General features: G+C 40.9%; 1 protein-coding gene across 3 annotated transcripts in view; it reads right to left on the bottom strand.

The window, feature by feature from the left end:
* The window catches only part of LOC144511281 (protein Jumonji-like), a 444,126-nt gene that overhangs the window by 89,727 nt on the left and 339,166 nt on the right, over nucleotides 1-15,233 (bottom strand). For all 3 annotated transcript variants that reach the window (XM_078241463.1, XM_078241473.1, XM_078241483.1), the window contains 2 exons: nucleotides 10,714-10,893; nucleotides 1,925-2,157 (listed from right to left, as the gene is read on the bottom strand). In XM_078241463.1, the coding sequence (XP_078097589.1) occupies nucleotides 1,925-2,157; nucleotides 10,714-10,893 (413 nt within the window). The remainder of the gene's footprint in view (nucleotides 1-1,924; nucleotides 2,158-10,713; nucleotides 10,894-15,233) is intronic.

A 15,233-nucleotide genomic window follows, 5' to 3' on the forward strand; every position in this document is an offset into this window, starting at 1 on the left:
GGCAGATGAGCACAGTACTTATGGACCAATGACATCTGGCCACATGCTGCTCACAGTAAATCACTGACTGAAGCATCCATGCTAGAGTAGCATGTTCAGTTTAAGAAATAAGCACAGACATAATCAAGCAATGAATTAATTAGCTATTCACAAACTGAGAACACATTGTAGAAACTAAATATATTTAACATTGAGTGCACACAGATCTTCATGGCTAGTTGGACAGTGAACCTAGAAAATGTGGAACATGGTGTTATTTCATGGAAAATAATTAACCTGTCTACAGAAAGAATATTCAGGATTAAAAAGAAAATTGCAGGTTATCAACGGATGCTGGAACTCACTATACCAATTTCCCAAACCACAATGCCCCAATCTTTGCTGTATTTGCAGATCCAAGAATGCTAGTACTGAAACAGAGATGCCTGTTTTTTAAAACTATAGTAAGTCTAACAACACCAGGTTAAAGTCCAACAGGTTTATTTGGTAGCAAAAGCCACTAGCTTTCGGAACAGGCTGTCCCTTCGTCAGGTGGATATTTTAACCTGGTGTTGTTAGACTTCTTACTATGTTTACCCCAGTCCAACGCCGGCATCTCCATTTTAAAACTATTGCCCAGGCTATGTGACGAAACAGCCAGGATGCACAATTGAGATCCAATCAAACCTTAAATTAGCAATAACCAATGTAGGACCTCATGGAGAAGTAAACTTCAGGGGCAAAGGAAGCAACATGCTGTCAGGTACATATTTGTTATCTCGCAAAAGTAATACAGGTAGTGTCTCAAAACAGATTTCAGATCTTGCCTGTTTTCAGGTCAAACGGTTTGGGGTGGGTCAGGTCAAGGGTTGTTTGGACCACTTGGAACGAGAGAAAAGATAGGTGAAACAGATTGCCAGTCAACGTGCCAGCGCACGATTGCAGCACATAGCCTAACAAACTAGCAGGTTATTTTACTCCTCTTATAATATTAAAAATTCATGCAAGACAACTTTTTTAAAAATCAGATTTCAGACAGTCGGTTTTCAGATAGCCGGATTTGAGATACTGTATCTGTATTTATTAGCATAGACAAAAATCACAGCCACAGCATGAAGAGATTGTCCAAAGTAAAGGTTAGCCATCAGTCATGATTTAGGAGCACTGACCTAGCAACCTTTCCAGTCTCAATTTTGTTGTCATCAGGTGATGGATGCACAGAAGAGTTCAACAATTTTCCCATCGGGGGCAAGAAAATAGGAATCAAATCTGTCTCACTCATCCCTTTAAAGAACAGACTGTTCCCTCCCAGAGTCTGACCAGTAGATAAAATACCCAAAAAGTCTGCGAGCACAATTTCTTCCTGAACACTGGAAAAAACAGCTGCTTTCAATCCATGTTAAAGGTGGTCTATGCCAAATTGCAGAGCCAGGAACAAGCATCACATGATCACCAACAGTGAAACTGGTCCATCTGTGAACCCTATCAGAACATTATCTCAAATGCATTGTTATAAATGTAAAGTCACATTCAAATTCTAGTCTTAGGTTTCTTAAAAGGATATATTTAAGTAGTCCCCACCATTTACAGCAGGCATGTTCTGCAAAGGTGATAATGCCTGCTAAACTGTTATGGTGACCTAATTTTTGTAACATTTGTTGCTCGTTTAAGAATGATGCTCAAATAACTATCCATGCTTAAATAGCCATCCAATCTGCAGAACAATTGAGTGAAATTCCTGGACATCACAGGCTAATTCTGCCCAAAATAAACAGAGCACATAAGATACTATAATCAAAAGCTTTGAAATTGACATTTATCCAAATAAGTTATCACTTTTTGATAAACAGAAATGGCTGGCCATTTGAACTGCTTGAAAATAAGCAACCCTTCTGCGGCAAGGAACGAACATTTCAGTTAAATATGCTGGATAGTCATTTTGTACCTGTGGTGCTCGGTGCTCCTGAGATGGTTTCGTAACAGCTGAGCTGTTAGCAGCAGACCCTTTTGTTGAGCTGCCCATTTGTGAAGAATTAGCAGCAGTGCCTGCTGAACACAGCTCTTTCTTGCACTCAACCTTTTGGTCACTGTTCTTCTCCTTCCCTGGCGTGGCCTCTTTTCCTTTGTGTCTCTGGACAGATTCTCTCTCTCTCAACAGCTTACCCGAACCATTCAAAACTGGGGGAGAAAAGCAAATGTGTAAAGTGAAGGGAAAAACCTATCTGAAACTCAGGTTATAAGCATTTCATACACCATTTATAAACCAGTGATGACCTCTTAAGAAATGACTGGGAAGCATGAATCAAGCATTGCTTCACCAAGTATGAATAGCCTAGTTAAGAAAGGAGAATTAATCTGCCAAAACAAATATGAAAAAGCAAGAATCTCTTGGCATAGTTCACCTTTTTTATCCCATTTCAGCCTGACGTACATGATTTATAAAAGTTTTAGTGGGTGCCATTTGAATCCTATCTCTTAAAACTAGATAGTACTTTGCACACATTGTTGGCTCCAAAGTCAGAAATAAAACACAAAACTCCTCCAGCATGCAACTCTCATCCTCAAAGAACTGAATTCAAGTTAATTAAATTCCATCTACCTTTCAAATTTATTAATCCAGAGTTTTCCAAGTGTCATTGTTCTAAATGGATTATTACTGTGCTGACTGACATTTAAAGGATTTAGCCCTCTTTTTGAAAAAGTTTGGAAAATTTTGCAATTCCCTCATCATCGGCACCACTCGCAAATCGACAGTCCAAGCAGCATAGCATGCAATATTGGGGCAAACCCTTCAATATCTGTTTTTTTGTACCAACCACAGCAACAGTCTTCAGCCACCTCAGTCCTATTCTCTGGAGCTTTTGTCATAAGTCTCCTCCACCTCTCTAATCCTGTGAGCTGCTAGATCTGCTCTCATCTATTCCATCTGAAACACCATCTCAAAACCCATCTTTTACAACAGACGTTTACTTCCCTCTATTATTTCTCCCAACATGATTTGCTGTCTGCTCCTTCATCTATTTAATTTATTTCTCCTCTCAAACGCTTTGGAAGGGCAAATCCTAATGCTGCTTCAGGGTAAAATTAGACTGGAATACATATACAGTTCTATAAAATGAACAATATAATTGTGTATGTGAACAGAGAAACTAAGGGTGTTTGCTATTCTATTAAAAAATACCCCTTTTAAAGCAGCATCTAGATTCACAGTTCCAAGTTGCATTTCTGCTTGCATATCCAGAGTTCTGCTCACTGGTATCTAAATGCTGCTCAACTTTTAATGTTAGGAGAGAGCCAAACGGATAATTTAAGAGCTGGATTTTGCACTAGACTGACATTACACTGTTCTCAGTTCAGGTGGTGACATGAAAGCATTTTTGTAATGTTGCACTTTAGGTGACCACCCCCTCCCCATTACCCCAATGTTGCATGCTACTCTGCTTAGACTGTCGAATCACGAGTGGTGCCAATGATGAGGGAATTGCAAAATTTTCCAAACTTTTTCAAAAAGAGGGCTAAATTCTTTAAATGTCAGTCAGCACAACGATGATAATAATCCATAAAAAATAATTGACACTTGGAAAGCTCTGGGTTGATAAATGTTAAAGGTAGATGGTGGTTAATTAACTTGAATTGAGTTCTTTGATGAGGTAACAGAGGTTGGATGAGAGTTGTGCAGCTCACGTATGCGAATTGTTTTTCAAATGGAATTTGATAAAGGACTACCTAATAGATTAAAAATGAGCTGCCAATCTGGTGAAACTACAACATGATGTGGAGATGCCGGCGTTGGACTGGGGTAAGCACAGTAAGAAGTCTCACAACACCAGGTTAAAGTCCAACAGGTTTATTTGGTAGCAAATACCATAAGCTTTCGGAGCAATGCTTTTAACCTGGTGTTGTGAGACTTCTTACTGAAACTACAACACACAGTTGTCTAGCTAGACAAGGGGGAGCAACATGCTATATACAGAGCTAAATGATACCACAACCAACAGATCAGATCAAAGCTCTGGAATCCTTCCACATCCAGTCATAAAATGTTTATGGATAATTAAAAAACAGGAGCAGGAGGCTCCACAAACATCCCTGTCTCCAAAGGTGGAGGAGTTCAACATGCTCATGCAAAAGACAAGGCTAAAACATTTTCAATTACTTTCACGCAAAGACAATGGGCAGGATTCTCCGGCCATTCATGCCAGCGTGTTTCTCCCGTCTTGCTGCAGTTAATGGAGATTTGGCCGAGCACCAAATTCTCCATTCCTTCTGGCAGCAGCAGTGGGGCATGAATGGCCAGAGAATTCTGACCAATGATGCAACTTGGCCTCTTCCAGAAGTCCCCAGAATCACAGATGCAAATTTTTGTTCAATTTGATCCACTCCATGACATCAAGAATCAGCTGGATATAGAAACCACTGGCTGTGATACTGAAGGATTTGTGTTCCAGAACTAATTGTTAGCCAAATTATTTTAGTGCAGCTTCAACACTGGCATCTATCTGACAATGTGGAAAATTGCTCTGGTATGTACTATCCACAAAAGCAGGGCAAATTCAATCTTGCCAATTATCACCCGATCAGTCTACTGCAATCAGCAGTAAAGCAATGGAAAGTGTTATTGCCAGAGTGATCAAGTGGTACTTACACTGCAAGAACCTGCTCCCTGATGCTCAATTTGGATTTTGCTGAGGCCACTCATTACAGCCTCATTACAGCCTTGGTCCAAACATGGATAAAAGAGCTGAATGCTAGAGGTGAAATAAGACTGATTACTCTCAACATCAATGCAGCATTTGACTGTATGGCATCAAGGAGTCCTAGTAAAATTGAAGTCAAGGGGAAATCAGGGAAATTCCCCACTGGTAGGTGTCATACCTAGCACAAATCAAGATTGTTGTGGCTGTTGGAGGCCATTTATCTAAGTCTCAGGATATCACTGCAGGACTTTCTCAGGGTGTCAAACCATCTTCAGCTGTTTTATCAATGACCCCCTCTCCTCCTACAATACAGCTGGATGGTTGTACATTTTACATTACCATTCACAACTCCTCAGATACTGATGCAATATCTACATGCAGCAAGACCTAGACAACATACAGGCACAGGCATTTAAGCTTTGGTTTAAGCGGCAAACAACATTCACACTACACAGGGGTGAAGCAATAACCAACTCCAACAAGAGAAAATCTAATCATTTCCCATAACAACCATATTACCGTCATTGAATTCCCCCATCATCAACATCTTGGGAGTTACCAGAACTAGAAACTGAACCAGCTCTATAAATACCATGGCTGTAAGAGGTCAGAGCTGGAAATTATGAGAAACTGCAGACTCCCCAAAGCTTGCCCACTACCTACAAGGCACAAGTCAGGAGTGTAATAGAATATTCGCCACTTGCCTGAATGAGCGCAGCTGCAGCAACAGTCAAGAAGCTTGTCACCATCCAGGACAAAGCAGCCCGCTTGACTGGCACCCCATTCACCACTTAAAGTATTCACTCCCTCCGCTGCCATTGCACAGTGGCAGCAGTGTCCACCAGTGACAAGATAAACTGCAGCAACTCACCACAGCACCTTCCAAACCTGGAACCTTGACCACCTGGAAGGACAAGGGCAGCAGGTGCATTTTAACTGACGAGTCCTGCCCTCCATTTCTCCCTTCAGTGTTGTTCTGCCCTCTGCCCACAGAGAAGCGCACAAGTGGAGATAGCTGTCCAGCCTGCGCTGAAGCCTCCTTATCCAACTTCATGCACTCCTCCCTACAAATTCCCCCAACTTTCCTTCCCACACCACAGAATTTCCTGGCTGCTGCATGTTTCCTACGCATCACAGCAGAGCTAACAGAAGAGCTTAGCAGAGGTGAAACAGAAGCTACAGTGCACTTCAACAAAGGATTAGTTCTCCAATATACATGCAGAGTTACAATTTTATTCATTGCCTATTTTGTATCTGAACTGCAGTTTTATTTTTGGAGGGTAAAACAAAAAAGGTAGCCACATGCATTTTCTTGGCAATTACACAGTCTGTTCTGGGTCTCCAGTTAAGTTCAACTAACTGCACACAGACTAGCAACTAAACCTAAAATCTGCCAGATGGATTGGTACCATGCTGTCATGACATTTACCCATTGAGTCAGAGGCAATTATTAGAAATTGCTGCCCTCAACGTTTGTCTGACCTGTAAAGACTTTGCATTAGAAAGTCAGCCTCCTTTTGGTACAATATATTCAGGCAGTAAATGCCACAGACACTACATGATCAGCTAATTGCTCCTTGCAAAGCCTTTGGTTTTAATGAAGAAACAAAAGTTTTCTTCATTTTTAGAATCAAACTGAACTTCAAAATGGACAATACAAAATCGTGATCACAGACAGAAAAATAATATGAGTACATACTACCACAGGGACACTGTTAATACTTGTTACATTTGCTCAATGGCAACAACCAGTTTTTTTGCACCATTTCTGGAGGAGAACTGTTTCATCACTGAAATCCAAATCAATCAAATCCCTCACCAATAGATGTGAAGTCGATCAGGCAAAACAAAATAGCCATTTTCACTAACATACGAATTAGGAGCAGAAGCAGGCTACTCAGCCCCTCAAGCCTGCTCCATCAATCAAGAAGATCGTGGCTGATGTGCTTGTAACATTTTTTTTAAATAAAATGTTCTTAGAACATGGGTCTGATTGGCAAGCATGCCATTTATTTCCCATCCCTAGTTGGCCTTGAGAAAGTAATGGTGGCCCTTCACTTAAACAACAGTAGTGAAGGTGAAGTAAGGAGTTCTAGGATTTTGAGCCAGTGACGATGATGCATGTCCAAGTGGGATAGTGTGTGACTTGGGGGTCTTGGTATTATTTGCTTTATTCAATTTTCCTTCTAGATGGATCAATGTAATGAGTGTGGGAAGAGCTGAAGTATATTCTATAGATAGTATACACTGTAGTCACAGCATGGTAGTGATAGAGGGAATGGATGTTTAAGCTAGCAGATGAAGTGACAATGTCTTGTCCTTTCTGTGCTGGACTTTGAGACTTGCTTGTTGCTGATTCAGGCATCCAGAGAAGTGGAGAGCATTTCATTACACTTCTGAATTTTGCTTTACATTGGTGGGTAGGGTGATTTTAGTCAGTCAGGAGGCAAATCACCTGCTTAGAATACCCAGCCTGACCTGCTATTGTGGCCATGGCATTTATGTGGCTGCTCCAGTCCAATTTCTGGTCAACAGTGACTTTCCCAAGGATGGTTGATAGTGGAGAATCTGATTTTTGTTTTTGTATGGCTAGAGAAGCAGTTACAGTTTGATGTTGAGGTTAACAATCTATTCAGCAACTTCAGCTGATGCAGTATGATGGGTTGTGATGCCACTAGAGATGGATCTCCGAGTAGAAATTCGGATTATGGCAACGGTCTGACTTGGACATCCACAGTCACAATTTGAGCTGCTCCTCGTATTTCATGTGTGGAGCAAGTGACATCATCTTCCTTGGTCCATCCTCAAACAGTTGGGTTGTCCAACTTTTCTGTGGAAACCTGGAATTTCACCAGGATGTAGTTGGGGATGTTTGCAGACAACCAGGTGTGCCTTTGAGAGGTGAATCTGTCATCAGTTTGTAAGATGTAGTGTTTTCCAGTACGGACTACAGGATTTCAGACAAGTGCCAGTTTTTGTTTTAGGTCCTACGTCAATGGGAGTACTTTGTTAACAAAGGGGTATTTTCCCTTCAGATTTCAAGAGGGTTAATGTGTGCTAACATAGGAAGGCACTCAAGGTGCATGGGTCTCAATGTACAATAAATAATACTGACGACTTCCTGGAGATGGATAACTACTACTTTTGTGTGATGGCTCCTGTGTCAGATTGGGCAGCAGTATTCTGCTATTGAAGATCTATGTTCTCTGGAAGCCTAATTCAGAAAATGGAGACTTCAACCAAACACTGCCAAGACTGTCATTTCAGCCTTTCACCTGAACAACTTTTAAGGTCAGGGAAGAACTTCAAGTCCAACTTGGTGGCTGTCCACTCACCCACAACATAATGCCAAAATATCCCAGCTGACTTTTGATTTTACATTGACCTACTGCAACACCTCCAGAACACTGCAGCCAAGGTCAAGATGAGAGTGGATGTCATACGGAAGCTGGTGGGTACACTCAGGGCAGTCGAGCTTACACATACCGCACTGCTTCGCTCACTCTGGTGTAACTGGATGATAAGACCACTTGGTGTCAAAGGGACGTAGTTAGTTCCTTTCTAATTGGAGACTATCATTGTCTAGCACACTCAGGCATGTTGTTGATCAACTTCCACAAAGGCACAGTTAAGTGGACCTTGACTTCTCTCTCTCAGCACTGGATTAAAAAGAGAACCAGATTTGATGCCTTTTTATTGAAGCACTCATTCCTACTAAATCAAGTATTGCTCTAGGTTTCATGGACTAAGCATCGAAAATGAAAATGTCAGTAATGCAGATGACAGTTCGTTTTGAGATGAAGGTTTAAGCACACTGTCGGTGTTACCAGTTTGTAACTCAAATGAGATGTTGATGCAGGTGCAAAACAAACAGGAACATTTTTCTGTTCCAGTGTCATCGCTTTTAACAGGCAACAGCATTGGAGGTCACTTACAATGCACTGTTCATACATGATCCACATGACGGACTAAAGCTTTATGCAGTCCTGTCCATATACTCCTTCACACTTCAATTGGAAAGTACCTTATTTCCTGCACTACAATCCTCACCCTTCTGATTAATCCTCCACTCACGTCCAACACTTCATCCCAATTATGCTGTAAGGTTTCTATAACTAATCAGATGCTCTCAACAACTTTCTTGCTTCCCCTCTAATGTCACCACCTCCTTGCTAATTTCCCATCATTCTATCACTATTATAATCCAACTCTCTCCCAACATCTTTTTAAATACTGAACTATATCATCACTGGCCTTCCATGATTTCACTAGATCCTGTTTCCAACTCAATAACATTTCAAGAACTTTATCACCCTCATCACTTTCAAACTCCCCACTGTTTTCTTTCATTACTGTAACACCCTCCAGGTAACCTCCAACCCATATTCACAGCTATATCTTTGACCTAACCATCTCAGGTGCTCTCACTACTCCCATCGTATTCTTCACAGATCGAACCATCTCTGATCACTTCCTTCCACTCTCCTCCCAGACTCCCCTTCTATACTCCAACCGTACTACCTTCTATAACCCCCCTGGAAAAATGTCTCTCACTTCATTTACAACTGCACTTTCAAAATCTCAACTGTCTAGCCTTTGACCTTTCATCTAGCACAACATTTCCACAGTTACTAATTTGTTCAACCACATCCTCACAAATCTTTAATGCCTTAAGATCCCATTGAAACCATTACATGCTCTCACCCTGGTTGCTGCTATGGTATAAACCTCAGCTCTAGTTCCTTAGGTCCAAGGAAAGTAGTGCAGGCTTGAAAGGGTATGGTGGGCAACTAATTCAGCCATTCATCACCAGATATGGTTGAACCATAAAAGCTCTCGACTGCTAAAACTGTTTTACAAAACTGAAAATACAGACTACGGTTGGATCTATCCGTATTTCACCTTCTTTTACTATTCTATTCCCTTGAACAGTACTGTAAAACATTTACAAATTATTTCAATGCACAAAAGTATTAAACATCAACACCTTCATACATTTGTAAAGTTGATGGATGATCCTTCATTGGTATAATGTTTGAAGAGTTTCCTATGCTGCAACTCTCAGTAATGCAATCTCCCAATACATTTAGTTGTCAGCCAAGTCACACTATAGTAATATCTCACTGGCAAAAATTACTTGGCCAGATCCCAAGCAATACATTATTCAATGACCAACTGTACTCAAAAAGTACTTCTATTAAACATTGAATTTCTGTTCTTGATCAGTTACAAATTGAACACAGAGGGAGAATACTATGCAGTTTCCTTTCTCATTAAGAGGGCACCAGGGGCGGGGTGCAGGGGCGGGGGGGGGTGGCAGTGTCAGATACCAAGAAGAGGATTAAATAGCAGCTAAAGAAAATCTAGTCAAAAATCATGACCAACTTCAGAACAAGTTGGAGCTTAGTACATTAAAGGAACATGTTTAATTAAATGCAATCACCTGGCCAAAAACCATTATTCGCAGAAGTGTCTCATATAAGCTGAAGGATAATGCAAGACAGATTGACCATAGAGGAACCCATGGTTCAACAATTTTCTTTAGAAGAGAGTATTCCCAGGGTCTCTGCCCTCTTGTCCAGGAAAAATGTAAAGTGGTACTTTTTTGTTGGAGGCCAAGGGAAAGAGAAGGGTGATCAAGGACATTTGAATATAATGATTGAATTAACACGGTTGAATCACAACAAAGCCTATATTAATTCCTAAATCAAGACCCATTGTGACTGGCTCTCTGCATGCAAGTATAGGAACAAACATGTTCTCTCTACCTCAAGGTAATTCTCAATCCATTGCCCAGATATTTAGTTAGTACAAACATACTCCATATCGTCCAGCTCTGTAAAAATGAACTGGCACTTGTTATTGCATTTTTTCACACTAACGCACGTTAGGTTATTTTGGTATGTGGGAGAGTCACCCGTTGGAAATTAAATCTAAATTTAAAGACATGCCTTTGATGGTTCCCTTGATTCCATTAACTGCACATTACATTGGCAGTCAACTTGACCTGCAGCGATGAGTTTCAAATTGAACCTACCATGACCATTGAGGACTTGTTTACCCTGTGGTTTTCCTTTTCTAGGTGTTGAATGGCATGAAGATGAAGCATTGTTTGGAAGTGTTTTGACATCTTCACACTCATCATCCTCTTCCACTTCATCAATATCATCCTGGGAACTTCCAAAATACATCATGTTGTTCGGCAGGGCAGGAGAGCCTAAGTACATTTAAAACAAAAAATGTTTTATTTTTCTCTCCTGTATTGTTCACATCAAAAAACACCCAAAGAACTATCACTATGTTTGATGTTACATTAACCATTTGGAGCTGAACTCTCCAAACAGTGCATTTCTGTACAGAATCAAAAGGAGAAAACACTGACACCCAACACAAAACACAGCCTGCCAAAGCAAAACAAATCATTTCAGATTAAAAGAAAATATATAGAAATGAAATCAAAACCACTGACACACAAAAAATATAATTTTGCTACAATGGACTGACAGATTTATGCCAGAACTTTGGCATTTAAGTACCAGAAACTTACCATTTCTTTCTACAAAAAAACCTAATTCTGGGAACTTGTACACAGAAAGTAGTGTCGGTTAGGTACATTGGCCATTCTAAATTCTCGAACAGGTATCGGAATGTGGCAACTAGGGGATTTTCACAGTAACTTCATTGCATTATCATCAAGCCATCCAACTAACAATGGTTCAATGAGAGATATAGAGATCAAGCCCATAAATAAAATGAAGTGCAAACCTGGCGAGGCTACTGTAGGAATACTTGCATGTCAGACAGTGGCAGCAGCATATTATGGACACTCACGGATCAGAGTTCTCATGCGCAACTCAAACATTTAAGTGGGACACAAATAAAATTACAAAATTCACAGAAAAGAGCATTGAAACTATATTTACAGCTCTTCATATTGTAGAAGATGGTTAATTTGCAAATATGCAACAAAAATGGCATTAAATCAAATGGGATTAGCCATGGTAAACATGTATGGGGTTACATGGACAGGATGAGGGATGGAGCCTGGGTAAGATACGCTTGTCAGAGAATTGGTGCAGACTCGATGGGCTGAAAGGCTTCCCTTTGCACTATATGGACTCTATGATTCAGGAACACAACTATAATGTTAACTAAGGAATTAATGTAGTGGAAATGGAATTTTTAAGTAAACTGCAAGAAAAATACTGTTAAAGGTAAGCTCCCCAGGTACAGTCAGGTGAGGTACTGACTCTCACTTTGGCATGGTGAGTCACTCTTTAGACCACAAACAATTCTCACTAGCTCAGTCTCGATGCTTTCTGTGGTCTACAGTTATTCCCTGGCTCTATTCCAAATCCTCTGGTCAGTCCTGAAAGACCTACCTGATGCTGGACAGTGGTTTCATTTATTACAATAATAAATAATAAAGCAATAATGGCGCAGGAGATGAGCAATGGAACATTGAATTTCCCTGAGTAACCAAAAGAGATCACAACACTAGCTAAATATTTGGACAGCTCCCCACAAATGATGTAACTGAACAAAGTAAATGCCACAAAGCAGCAGCCCTTACTGAAACAATGTAACTTTTACATTTCCCCAAACAAGTAATTGCTTTTTGGGATTGTCAAATTAGTACCAATCATACCGAATTTCAGAGCAGCTTTTATTTTGTGGACTCCAGTCAATTGAGAACTGTTATCAAAGATTTCCCTCTTTTAAACAAACACATCCCCAATTGTAGCCAGGTGTAATGAAGAGTTAAGAAACCAATGCAAATCATAGGACTCGGGAAACCAGAGACGTCCTCTAAAAAAGGTATAATCTAAACATCAACCAGTATAGCACAAAAGGAAAACAACAGCACTCAATAATACTCCTAAAACATCACAGATAAATCCCAACACTACAATACTCCTGTATTTGCCTTCCAAATGCCCACTCTGAACACAATAAAAGTAGTGTCAGGGGAATTAGGTGGGGTTAAGGGTATTGGATCTGAGTGGGATTGCTGTTGGTGCAGACTCGAAGGGCCGAGTGGCCTCCTTCTGCACTGTAGGAATTCTATGAAAAGTATGACCTCAGTACTCATCTGCATTACTTTTGCATGTGTTTTTTGAGTGTGTTAAAGTAGTAAGATGAAAAGGAGAATGCACTTTTGATAGATGAGAGTGCTTTACTTGCCTGATTATTGAATGATGGTAGATGTTAAGCAGACATAGAATACATAAACTGTTTTCCACTAAAATAAATGCATGCAGCTAAAACAGTATTGTTGTAGCCAAATCTGTGACCCTTTAATGTTTTTACTGGAAAACAATGTCAAGAAAAAGTGGAGAAGCAATTAGGAAAGACAGAGAATGTGGGTTATATGGCCAGAAGAGTGGAGAACAAGTCTATTAAAAAATTATGCTGAATTAAAATTAAAGAATAATGCACTAATTGATCAGACTTGGATTTCCGCCACCACAATTCAAAAGGTACACAAATGCATGTAGAGGATAAAAAAAAGAATAAATGCAAACAGGGAAAAATTGAAGTTAACTAGAGGGCCTGGTCTGCAATTAATATGCATGTTTCCAAGTCTCCAACTGACTTCAGGATTATTGGGTTAGGAAGAAAAAAATGAATCAGGATTTAAATTACTCATTGCTGTTCAGTAATGTCAACTGGCAATGTGTAAATTGAGTGTGGATTGGGAAATGTCCAGCAGCATTAGTGTTCTTTATAGTTGAATATCTAGCCAATGCCTAGTCTATGAGAGGCTAGATAGTTTAGTTGAACAAAATAGTGGAATGCCGCTGATGCCTATTATAAAAGTTACTGACTTTGGACAAGAGAGATTAGTGTTGATAGCGCCGGAAGAGGCAAATTTAAATGAAAATGTCGATGAAGAAAATGGCTCACTCAAAAGATGATAAACACATCAAAAAGACTGATGGAAAAGGCAGAAGACTTTAGGAACAATCAGAATTTAGTTGGATACTAGACTGAGTGAAGTTTGTCCTCTAGTACTTCAATGAAATGAGGATTTACAGGATTGGTGTGAAGACCAAGTTTTCCTGTACACATTACAATCTTTGGCATTATGATGTCAAATACATATTCAGTCCTGTGGCCACTTCTGTTCACTGTTTGCATCAATCTTTCACGTATAGGCCTATAAAAAGCAATGCTGAAATTTGCAAATGATACCAAAATTCTCTGGAAGACTGAAGGGAGTGGTAAGAGAGAGAATAAACAGAAATTACAAATGAAATTCAATTTAAATAAGTATGAAGTGACAGCATTTATACAAAATGTTTCTACTCTGAATGGAAGTCAACTTGATGCTGCAGAAGAGCAGTCAAATGTGGGAGTACAGGTTCATTAAAGGTAGAATCAGGTTTGGAAGGCTGTGCAAAAAAGCTAATGGAATTCTAGGTTTTATAACAAGGTATAGAACACAAAAGCTGAGGTAATGAACCTTTACAATTAAGACCTGAATTACAGCACCCTCCACACAATAAGGAAGGATACGAGTTCTTAGAAATAATACAACACAACATTCACTAGGATGCTCGTCAGTATGCGCAAACAAGTACAAGGAAAGATTGGGGGGGGGGGTGCCCCCTGGGCATTGCTACCGTGGCAGTGCCAGACTGGGCCCCCTGGCACTGCCCAAGGGACAAAGTGCCAATACCCAGGGAACACCTTGGCACTGTCCACCAGGCATAGGGCAATGCCAAGGGGGCAGGGCCTTTGGTGGAGGTGGAGGGGGTTCCGCTGCCATATGCAATCAGGCTGAGTGACAAAGGGAGGGGGGGCCAGCGATTGGGCCGTGGAGGGAGGGGGGGGGGGGCTGGTTCAAAGGAGCAGCGATTGGTTGGTTGGGGGGGGGGGGGGGGGGGTCGCAAGGCTGGCCTGCGATTGAGAGGCTGGCAGTGCAGGGCCACTGCTCATGCGCCAATCTTGGCACTGACAGATCGTGCATGTGCAGCGGCCCACTCAACGCTATGCGGCCAGCCTCTCCAGCAGGAATAGACCCAGACCACTGATTTCCAGCATAATTCTGCAGTGCACAGGGTGCGGGAGATTCATGTTGAAATTCCTGCTTGAAAAGAACAGCGGGATTTACTCATTTTTCGCATATTCGACATTTTAGAATTCTTTTGGGAGAATCCCCCCCCATAGAACCACAGAAAATTACAGCTCAGAAACAGGCCTTTTGGCCCTTCTTGTCTGTGCCAAACTATTTTTTGCCAAGTCCCACTGACCTGCACTTGGACCATATCCCTCCACACCCCTCTCATCCGTGAACCCGTCCAAGTTTTTCTTAAATGTTAACCACTTTACCACTTCATCCGGCAGCTCATTCCACACTCCCACCACTCTCTGCGTGAAGAAGCCCCCCCTAATATTCCCTTTAAACTTTTCTCCTTTCACCCTTAACCCATGCCCTCTGGTTTTTTCTCCTCTCGCCTCAGTGGAAAAAGCCTGCTTGCATTCACTCTATCTATACCCATCAAAATCTTATACACCTCTATCAAATCTCCCCTCATTCTTCTACGCTCCAGG

This window comes from Mustelus asterias, chromosome 2, assembly GCF_964213995.1.
Source record: "Mustelus asterias chromosome 2, sMusAst1.hap1.1, whole genome shotgun sequence".
In the NCBI taxonomy this organism is placed as follows: domain Eukaryota; kingdom Metazoa; phylum Chordata; class Chondrichthyes; order Carcharhiniformes; family Triakidae; genus Mustelus; species Mustelus asterias.